The sequence below is a fragment of the Physeter macrocephalus genome, chromosome 4, assembly GCF_002837175.3.
Source record: "Physeter macrocephalus isolate SW-GA chromosome 4, ASM283717v5, whole genome shotgun sequence".
In the NCBI taxonomy this organism is placed as follows: Eukaryota; Metazoa; Chordata; class Mammalia; order Artiodactyla; family Physeteridae; genus Physeter; species Physeter macrocephalus.
The window spans coordinates 60,335,465-60,346,751 of record NC_041217.1 but is presented as its reverse complement, the minus strand read 5'-3'; the positions used below and the strand labels follow the sequence as shown (position 1 = coordinate 60,346,751).

Genomic DNA, 11,287 nt, shown 5'->3' with positions numbered 1-11,287 from the left:
CCTACCTAGGTATTTTATTCTGTTTGTTGCAATGGTCAATGGGAGTGTTTCCTTAATCTCTCTTTCAGATTTTTCACCATTAGTGTATAGGAATCCAAGAGATTTCTGTGCATTAATTTTGTATCCTGCAACTTTGCCAAATTCATTGGTTAGCTCTAGTAGTTTTCTGGTGTCATCTTTAGGATTATCTATGTATAGTAACATGTCATCTGCAAACAGTGACAGTTTTACTTCTTTTCCAATTTGTATTCCTTTTATTTCTTTTTATTCTCTGATTGCCATGGCTAGGGCTTCCAAAACTCTGTTGAATAATAGTGGCAAGAGTGGATATCCTTGTCTTGTTTGATTTTATTGTGATTGCACCCCTCCTACTGTCTCATTGCAGCTTCTCCTTTGTCTTTGGATGTGGGGTATCTTTTCTGGCGAGTTCCAGTGTCTTTCTGTCGATGTTTGTTCAGCAGTTAGTTGTGATTCCATTGCTCTCACTAGAGGAAGTGAGTGCATATCCTTCTACTCCGCCATCTTGAAACAATCTCCTCAGGAAGCTTATTAATTGAAGACAGACCCAAAAAGTACTTTCTTAAACAAAGGAGTTTTAATTTATCTGCCCAAAGGATATAATGTGTTAACCTATTTGCACACCTGAGGTCCTAACTGTTGGAATTCTTGAGGCTTTCACAGGTTAAAGCAAAAAACAAGCTGCTTTGGGGTGGTGGGCCAGAGGTGGGGTAGAGAGGCTCAGTAAGAGATAAATTCTTAACCTAATCTGTTTTATGGTTTGGCATTCATTTCAAAAACAAACATTGATCCAAAGTACATCAATACTGTTGTTTCTCCATAGTAAACAGATTGTTTTTTTAAGTTGTTATAATGATGGTGAAAGGTTGAATCGAAACAAGGATTGACCTCAAAGCCTAGATTCCTCTCTGTAAAACAGAACAGTTTCTACTGGAGCTTGTTTATATAATGAAACAGAGATAGAAAGTACTTGTATTTATTAAGACTGGCTTTCTCCCTAAGGAGTCTGTTTAATTATTTGAGGTATGAATATAACTATGTTAAGACCGGTTTCCACAATGCCAGAAAATTCACTCAGCAAACATAGTTAAATGAGCTTCTTTTTCTCCTCCCTTAAGAAAACTGTGTTTTTCAACATTTTGAAATACACAGTAAACTTAATTATAGGGCTGGGCTTTGTTTGAAAATGTTTGCTTGTTTTTCAGCTCAACTTTTTAAAATTCAGGTTTTACAAATGTGTCACTAAATAGTAATTGTCATTGTGATATACATAAGAACAGCTAGAAAATCAAAATTGATTTAAGCTGTTAGAAAATATGCCGCCCTCTTAAAACACATTTTGCCAGTGTCCATGGGATGAAGAAACTCAAATCCAGTGCCACATTGTACTGCAAGTTATCTGTGGAGTGAATTTGAGTAGAAGTATGGGCTTGACCAGTCAGAAAGGACAGGTCAAAATTTTACCTCACAAAAATCTCTGAAGAGAAGTATTGTAATGTAAATTTCATAGCCCTGGTAAAAGTCACAATCATTATTGACCGAAATTGGGTGTTTACTCAGGAGATACTTGTCTTTACGATAATCACCTACCAATTATTGCCTAATTTCAACCACCCGCCACATAGGCAAAGAGTTGTGAAAACTACTCTGGGGTCATATCAGTCTCCTTGACCCTTGCCCCAAATATCCAGTCTAGAGAACCTGAAACAGTCCTTGCGTGAGCAATAGGCCACTGGGGCTGGTGGGGGAGGGGAGGGCAGTGCCAGCCAATCAGAAGCATAGTCAGTGCCCATGAAACAATAAGCTTCTGATGAGGTTGTGGCCAGGAAAACGGTTTTTAGACAAATCTGTCATTTTATGTGTCAGCTGTAGACAGACATGGCACTTCTGCTGTCTTCTGAATAATGTCATCCAGGCCCCTTTCCTGTTTTCTGCACTCCTGAAAGATCTAGGCCCTAATCTAGGCTCTGACTTTTCCTCAGCCTTGAAGAAACAAGAGGTATGTGGCAGTAGGAGTCTGAGTAGAAAGAATGGTTGCAGAGCTAAAGATGAGGGCAACCCTTGGAGAAGAAGACAGGTCTGGGAGCTTAAGGAAAGTGGGAAGGCCTTGGGCTAGGAATGGAGGTCCACTTTGTATATATCTGTGTCAGTCATTTAAGTGAGGTTAGAAGCTTGAAGGTTTCAATGTTACCTCATCCTATTTATCCTAGATGCTCTATTTTTTTAGCTTACTGTCTACTTACCTATCTTCTGCATCTTCTCACGTAATATCCTTCTTATCAGTCATCAAATAGCAAATGCCTACCATGTGAAGGGGCTCTAGAAACACACTATGGAGGAAACGAACATATATGTAGAACGTGATCTCTAATGCAGAGAAGCTTCAATTCAGAGAAGCCATAAACAGATCAATAGATAATCAAGGATTTTTAAATAGATAATAAAGCACTTAAGTTTACAAACACTAAGTGCCCTAATAGCTCAGAGGAAAAATTGCCTTGGCTAGAGTGGTCTGGCAAGCTTTCGTGACAGATAACATTATCCCTTTATGTTGAGAGTATCTCCTTTGGATTCTTGTAAAACCTGACTTTACATATTGATGAAAAATGGGATGAAAACTGAAATCTATTAGAAGTTTCTAGAAAAGATATTTAGAGGAACAATAATGGATATAATTGATTGATCTTTAGTTTCATTTGCCTTTGGGGGTACTGCTGAGTTCTCTTTAAGCAGAATAAAACTGGACACACACTCTCCATTCAGGAAGATCTGTGTTGGTATATCTTTAGTGCCTTGCTCTTTCACTCTGTCAGTGAAATGCCTGGGTACATTCAGAAGAGAATGTACCCGTCTCTAGTTTTCCAGCCTCTCTCATTCTCCATTATTCTTCGAGATTACTGACATTACATCTGTCAATTCTTTCCATATATTTCAGTGGATATAGGTTATCTGGGAATGGCTACTTGAATTTAAATGACTGGTGTTTTATCACTGCTTTCTTATCTTGGACTTCAACTCTTTCTTGTCAATATTTGTTATATTTTCAATTCTCCATAGTGGAGAAGACAGAAACAAAAGAAGAGCTGTGTAGTACATCACAGTTAAGCTTTGTCCTTATTCCTCTTTTATTAATTACCTTGCTTTCAATAAAACCTAAAAGTCCCTCTGGGTTTTCTTAACTTCATCATTTTTCCTAAGTCTCAGCTCATTCTGGGCATTCTCACACCCTTCTTTGATAAATTCATATAGCATTTATCAAATTCACTCTCTGAAATTTTTTATTGATGTATTTGTCATCTATTGACTGTTCCTAGCATATGCTGTGTTTTAATGATACTCTTTTTTTTTTAACCTTAGTTATATGCTTCTCCTTCTACCTTTTGTTCACTTCTTAACATTTGCATTTACCAAGGTTTTTCCTTTTAAAGATTATCTAATACTTAATATTTAGTACCCATTTTTAGAGGTTTCTGTCCATTTTAAGGTTTGTTTTTTTGTTTGTTAAATATACTAATATACTAATGTTTTCCCTGATTTTAAAAAAAAATGCTTTCCTGAAGTCTAAGATATATGTTAACTCACTTTTTCCTTCTAATACTCTTATGTACCCCCAACATGACCTATGTTTAGTTGAAATTACTAACCAGGTCCTCCATGTTGGTGAGTATCAGTTCCTCCTTTTTTTTTTTTTTAATTCACTTAGTATCTATATCACTTATTCCAAGAACTTGAATTGCTCTGAAAATACTGGGTATGCTATTCCTGTTCAGGGTGGTAGAGCATGATTTTTACAACATTCAGGCATGATCATTTCATCAGCCCCAGCAGCTAAATGAACGCCTTAGGAAAGCCTAGTTTTCTCAAAGCTAACTGGGTAACACATTAAAATTTCAATATTTCCTCCCACTTACAGTTTAAAGTCTTACACACACACACACCTTTTAATTCTTTCCCTCTATTTCTTTACGCCTATACCTTAAAACACTTAATCTCTTATATATAATACTCCACTTTGCTACTCACCTTTATATAAATATTCACAAACATAAACTCATGTCTACACTTTCTCTTTTAATTTTCAAAAAGGAGAGAGAAAAGATGAGAGACCAAAAGGGAGGGGGAGGGAAAGGGGGACATGTGGACAGAAGGAAAAGGGGCCTGGATGGAGGGATTAGTGCTACTGGCCCCTCTACCACAGCACTTGCACCCTGAGGGCTCACCCCTTCACGCAAATGCATGGTCAACAACTCAGCCATTATCACCTCAACCACTTAAATAAGCAGTCCACAGGTTAGACAAAGCAAAAGGGTAGAAAGAAATAGGAAAGTGAGTGAATGTAAGTGTAATGTAAGTCGGATTGCCTCCATTCTCAGCTTTGCTTTCCAGAAGGTCTATCTGGGGACTGTCTGCGGTGACCTTACAATCCTGAACATCTGCCTTAACATGAACACTCGAAAAGAACATGAATCACAGGATCGGTCCATCGTCAAAATAGCAGCTCATTTACCGGACCTCATTGTCTATGGAGATTTTTCTCCAGAGCGACCTTCTGTGGATTATTTTGATGGAGTCTTGATGTTTGTTGATATTTCAGGCAAGCGCAAAAGGGATGTTTAATGTGGGGGAACAACAGGCTTGAATCGGAATCATGTGCAGAGCTTGACTGCAGAGTGGCGGGGGGGGCATTTTCGAGTTTTTGTGCTGTTACTGCAAATATTCCTACTGAGAAAACTGGAGGGAGGAGGGATAACCTGTGGACCTGGCTCCCTTTCTTCTTCCCTTACCCAGCATGTCCAGTAATGGGCGGACTTCAAGCTCCAATGGCCCTGTCCCAACTGACTCAACCCCCCATGCCCCACAGCATCCCAGGCAAAATTGACCTCAGGAAATGGCCTCTCCAGATGTTGTTTACAGCTTAACAGGAAACTTGCCACCTCTTCAGAAGTCTTTGAATTTTATGAGTTTTCATTGCCATGAAATGGAAGTTCTATATCCAGTTAAAGAAATTGCAGTCATCCCTGTACAAGTTGAGAAATTAGGAGGGAAGAGTTATCTGGTGCCTTTCCCTGACCCCTAAAGTAATAAATAGAGAAGGCCCAATATCTGACACTTGACCAGCCACATAGATCATTTAAGAGAAACCCTGCCAGTTCTTAAAAGGTGAGGCCCACCGCTCACCAGAGTGGCCCTCTTTTCCTGACTGTTTGGTTCCTCCCAGCACCCAAGGAAACGAGCTGCACATTTGTTACAGGTTTTACTGCAATGACTGAGAAGTTCAGCACAGCCATGTACATGGACAGAGGGGCTGAGCAGTTGGTGGAGATCCTCAACCACTATATAAGTGCAATAGTGGAGAGTAAGTGTCCCCATAGGTTTCTGGCTTAAGCATATTTCAATTCATTGTTTTTCTGTATTTGGTGGTTATAACCTGATAAAATACTGTTGCTTAGCATTCTTCATTGTCCCCATGAAATGTGTATGAAACCAGTCTTTTTTAAATATAATACAGTACAAATGAAGGGATTAGTTTTGCATTAGTTACAAAACTAAATTAGAGACTACTTTTAAAAGAACTGTAGTAGTAAATCTTTTAGTTATATTCAATAACTCCAAAAAGCTATCATCAGTATAACTCAAACACAGTCATTAAGAGAATATGGTATGAATAGATGAGTGATTTATAATCAACTTGTTAGTAATTTGTGTCCTAATAATGGATTCTGAAGTACTTCCAGCTGACTGAAACTTTGGTCTCCTTTTCAACCTCTGCCTACCAACTTGTTTGCATTATTAATTCGAACTATTCATGAAGAAAAGGATTTATTCTCTTAAGGTAACTCTTAGGTCTAGTCTATTATCAGGCTCTGAGTTCCCTAGTAATATCTTAATATCACCCACTAGATAAAATTTGATTGTCATTAAAAGCAGAAACTGTATCTAATTCCTTTTTGCATTACACTCAGCACAACGGGGTGCTCAACTAATTTGCGATGATGCAGAAATAAGAGGAAAAATGTCCGTTTATGTCAGAAAGCCTAAATAAACAAAATGCAAATTGGTAATAAACAAAACCCAAGTTGACCATAGTTGTGTTTTTTTTCTGATTTTCAGTCCTTATGGAGTCCTGTCACTCATGTACTCACCCACGCTCACTCAAGCCCCAGCTCATAACATACATAGATCAGTGAAGAACGTCCCATTATCATGGGAGTAGGGTAGCTGTCCTTAAGCCTCCTCAGCAATCCCACCGTCTTCGTTCCTATCTTTTCCCATTCACAAAAACAGAGCAGGTACATAATCTAGCGCACTGTTCTCATTCTGCAGTTGAGGAAACAGACTCAAATGGGTATAAATGCCTTGTCTGAGATGACATCTTTAGTATAAACCTATTCTCTGAATTGCTCTTCTCTTGACCTAATTTCTATCCCACTGTTGAAGAGTAGATTCTTTTTATTAGCTTTAAGAAATCAAAGTTATGCTGTACACCTGAAACTTACATAATTTAAAAGAAAGAAAGAACCAGAGTTTGATTTTACCTTCTTTTCTTTTTTTTTTTTCTCAGAAGTGTTGATTTTTGGAGGAGACATCTTAAAATTTGCAGGTATGGGGGCTTACCGACATAGCAGGGGTAAGAAAGGAATGCCGAGGGGCCTGTGCTCTGACAAAGGAGGCATCTCAGAGAAAGCAGTGGCCAGCAGACTGGGTGGAGAAATGTTTGAAGCGTAATTCTCTACAGATTTCATACAAAATAGACTGACGCCCAGGGCAGGTCAGGACCTCCAGTGTGTCTTCCTTTTCAAGGTGATGCGCTGCTAGCCCTATGGAAGGTGGAACGGAGGCAACTGAAAAACATCATCACGGTGGTAATTAAATGTAGCCTGGAGATCCATGGATTGTTTGAGACCCAGGAGTCTGAAGAAGACCTGGATGTCCGAGTCAAGATAGGTAAGCTCTTGAGAAAGAAGAGATGCTATAGCAGTTTGGATATAGGTCCTGACTCCTGAGGCATCTCTCCCCTAAGGAGAAAACAGTAGAACATTGTGACTCAGGTCCACCATCTTGTCTTGAACTTTGGATTAAGTTAACCAGAATGTGAATTTTGGTTCCCTCACTTACCAGTTAAGAGGACTAATATCTACCTCGTAGACTCTTACAAAAAAGTAAATTTAAACGGTTAGTATAGTACCTGGCACATAGTCACCACTCCACAAAATAGTCTTTATCATTACTATTGCTGTTATTATGATTAGGTCTTGCTTCTGTCAACAATATGTATCATTAAGCACAACAGGGAGCAGCTTGTGATTACATAGATTCAGCAATGTCGTAAGACTGGTCCTCCCCCACTTCATAAGAATCATGTGCAAGAAAAGCTTAAAAGTTCAACCTGCGACACAGCTCCACTTAATAGAGGGTTTCTTAAATTCACACGTACAATAACAATCACACATATTTCCAACTGTGTTGCAGACATTACACTATGTCATTTCTGCTTCACCACAGTCCTGAGGTACAGGTATCAAAGGATTTCACAGGTGGGGAATGAGATTCTGAGAAGTGTAAATGATGAGTTACAGCTGATGCTGTTGGTGTTAGCTTTTGCCTAACTAAACTTTGTAAACTTTATAATTCTCAAGTATCAGAGATGATGAGAAGATGAGAGGTTATCCAATTAACTGCTTCTCAGTTTTCTTTAGGTTATTCAGAATTTCCAAATTAGTTAAATCTTCTGTTGAAAAAATAATCAAAGTTGTTATAATACTGAATCTTATTTTTCCAAGTTAACACCTAGAGAGTTTTGACATATTATCCTTCTTGGAAATGATGGGGACCCTTCATGTGTATGCTGATTAGCTGTTAGAGAAGTGAAGTGGTTCCAGTACCTTTTCTTTTTTTTTTAATTTAATTTTATTTATTTTTAAATTTTTTAAATTGAAGTATAGTTAATTTACAGTGCTGTGCCAATCTCTGCTGTACAGCAAAGTGACTCACTTATACACATACAGACATTCTTTTTTTTATATGCTTTTCCGTTATGGTTTATCACAGGATATTCAATATAGTTCCCTGTGCTATACAGTAGGACCTTGTTGTTTATCCATCCTGTATATAATAGTTTACATCTGCTAATCCCAAACTCCCAGTCCTTCCCTTGGCAGCCACAAGTCTGTTCTCTATGTCTATGAGTCTGTTTCTGTTTTGTAGATAGGTTCATTTGTGCCATATTTTAGATTCCACATATAAGTGATATCATATGGTATTTGTCTTTCTCCTTCTGACTTACTTCACTAGTATGATAATCTCTAGTTGCATCCATGTTGCTGCAAATGGCATTATTTTGTTCTTTTTTTATGGCTGAGTAGTATTCCATTGTATATATGTACCACATCTTCTTTATCCATTCATCTGTTGATGGGCATTTAGGTTGTTTCCCTGTTTTGGCTATTGTGAATCGTGCTGCTATGAATATAGGGGTGCATGTATCTTTTTGAATTATAGTTTTGTCCAGGTATATGCCCAGGAGTGGGATTGCAGGGTCATATGGTAATTCTATTTTTAGTTTTCTGAGGAACCTCCACAGTGTTTTCCATAGTGGCTGAACCAACTTACATTCCCACCAACAGTGTAGGCGTTCCCTTTCCTCCACACCCTCTCCAGCATTTGTTATTTGTAGACTTACTAATGATGGCCATTCTGACTGGTATGAGGTGGTACCTCATTGTAGTTTTGATCTGCATTTCTCTAATAATTAGTGATGTTGAGCATCTTTTCATTCGCCTACTGTCCATCTGTGTGTCTTCTTTGGAGAAATGTCTCTTAAGGTCTTCTCCCCATTTTTCAACTGGGTTGTTTGTTTTGTTGTTGTTGAGTTGTATGAGCCATTTGTATATTTTGGAGAGTAAGCCTTAGTCTGTCACATCATTTGCAAATATTTTCTCCCATTCCGTAGGTTGTCTTTTCTGTTTTTTGTTTGTTTTTTTGTTTTTATGGTTTCCTTTGCTTTGCAAAAGCTTGTAAGTTTGATTAGGTCCCATTTGTTTATTTTTGTTTTTATTTCTATTGCAGTAACTTCTTTTAATGAGCCTAACCATCAGTATGTTTCAGAGGGAAAACAAACCATATGTATGTATCAGGGGAAATCAGCTTTGACAAATCAGCATGGCAGAGAGCAAAGATAAAAAACAAATTTTGACTATGTTAATTATAGTCATTTAAAAGAACTGTGTATCACTTACAGTTCATGTATACATACATTTCATATACATGTCATATTTTACAACATTCTCCTTTCTGTTGCTTTGGTACCAAAACCTTCAGCTCCCAACTTGAAAACAACTGGAGGACACATTCTTGGAATAGAACTTGATGGTCAAGATGCCTGTTCCCTTCCCCTACCTTTTCTTCTCTGGCTGTTGCCTGAAATTTCACCCTAAGTGCTTCTTTTCAGCTAGAGCCTCAATCTCTGATAAAATGCAAGTTGTTCCCAAACAGAAATCATTAAACCTGTCCTCTGTATAAATAAGAAGTGTAAATAAGTCAAAGTATAAATAAATTGAAGAAAAGATAAAATAACTTTGGGGACTGATAGGGCCATCTAGGGAGCTAAATGTCATAGAAAGGTGAAAACAAGTAGGTAACTTGCTAGCTTTGGGAGAAAAGGAGTTTGGGAAGGGCCAGTCCCAGAATAGACTGCTCTGATTTCCATGTAAAATTTTAGAAACTAGATTTTGCTCTGGGATGCTCAAGATTCTGATTTGTCCAAGAACCATGCTGCTGGGGACTAAGCCAGAACTTCTCATGCAAATCCATTGCTTGCCTTCTTGTCAGGCCTGGCTGCCGGCCACATCACCATGTTGGTCTTTGGAGATGAAACTCGAAACTACTTTCTAGTGATTGGTCAGGCAGTGGATGATGTGCGCCTGGCGCAGAACATGGCGCAGATGAATGATGTCATTCTATCACCAAACTGCTGGCAGCTCTGTGACCGGAGCATGATTGAAATTGAGAGGATTCCAGATCAGAGAGCAGTAAAGGTAGGTGTGATCCTGTCACTTGGAGAAAGTTCTGCCAGTCTGTGCCAGGGGCCTCCTGTCAGAAAAGCCACTGGGAAGCCACTGGTTCCATGAAGCTTCCAGGCTGGAGACTTGGATGGGGTCCATCTGGGTTAGATTAAAAAGTATTGGTCCAGGGACTTCCCTGGTGGCACATTGGTTAAGAATCCGCCTGCCAATGAAGGGGACATGGGTTCGAGCCCTTGTCCGGGAAGATCCCACATGCCACAGAGCAGCTAAGCCCGTAAGCCACAACTACTGAGCCTGCATGCCACAACTACTGAAGCCCGGGCGCCTAGAGCCTGTGCTCCGCAACAAGAGAAGCCACTGCAATGAGAAGCCCGCGCACCACAATGAAGAGTAGCCCCCGCTCCTTGCAACTAGAGGAAAGCCTGCACGCAACAACGAGGACCCAACACAGCCAAATAAATAAATAAATAAGTAAAGTATTGGTCCAGAACACCTCCTCTGGGAGGAACCAAGGCTGGTGAGTTCAAGAGGAAATGATCAGGCTTCTCCGTGATAACTAAGGATGTGGAATTTGGGTATGGAGGCCTTTGGGGGGACTAGTGCCATTGCTTAATGAAAGAAAGAGTCTCCTGGCTATTCCCTAGGAGCATAGGGTTGTAGGTTTGACGGCTGCCATTGGCCTTCAGGTTCTCTACTCAACACTCTCCTAACTCAGGGTGAGGAATCACCGAGGGTGAGGATTGGAGGTGAGCAGGGGCAGCAAAGATTAGTGAAAGAAGAGACTTTTCCTGTGGCCCTGCCTAGTAGAAAGCACTGTAGTTAAGTTGAAGACCAACTATAAGCAGAACTGTCCTTAGGATATAGCCAATTAGAGAAAGGGGGCAGAGCTGTGCTGCTAGATGAACCAAGAATGAGACTACTTGGCAGATGGAAAGAAAAGATGGTGAACACATGGAATTGCAGGCAAAGATGAGAGCCCCCTCACCCCCACACACACAATGTACTAGGTATGCATCAGTCTACAAACCTCACAGCCCTCCCCCACTCACTCTCTCGGTAGTACACATCCCAGCTGCATGACCTAGCTGGGTGATAGCAATGCCCCCCATTCCCCATCTTCTTCAATCATTCCTTATACCTTTAAAAATTGTTTTTAATTTTTAAATTAATTTTAAACTCACAGAAAGTTCAAAAATAATACGAGTGTTTCCATATATCCCTTACCCAGCTTCCCCAAATGTTAGCAT

At 39.5% G+C, this 11,287-nt stretch overlaps 1 protein-coding gene across 1 annotated transcript in view; it reads left to right on the top strand.

Annotated features, from left to right (window-relative positions):
• Nucleotides 1-4,423: 4,423 nt before the first annotated feature.
• Nucleotides 4,424-11,287, top strand: part of ADCY10 (adenylate cyclase 10) — a 90,576-nt gene continuing 83,712 nt past the window's right edge. The window contains exons 1-5 of the mRNA XM_024116686.3: nucleotides 4,424-4,612; nucleotides 5,270-5,374; nucleotides 6,581-6,619; nucleotides 6,820-6,963; nucleotides 9,847-10,052. Of these exons, the coding sequence (XP_023972454.1) occupies nucleotides 4,462-4,612; nucleotides 5,270-5,374; nucleotides 6,581-6,619; nucleotides 6,820-6,963; nucleotides 9,847-10,052 (645 nt within the window). The 5' untranslated portion in view covers nucleotides 4,424-4,461. The remainder of the gene's footprint in view (nucleotides 4,613-5,269; nucleotides 5,375-6,580; nucleotides 6,620-6,819; nucleotides 6,964-9,846; nucleotides 10,053-11,287) is intronic.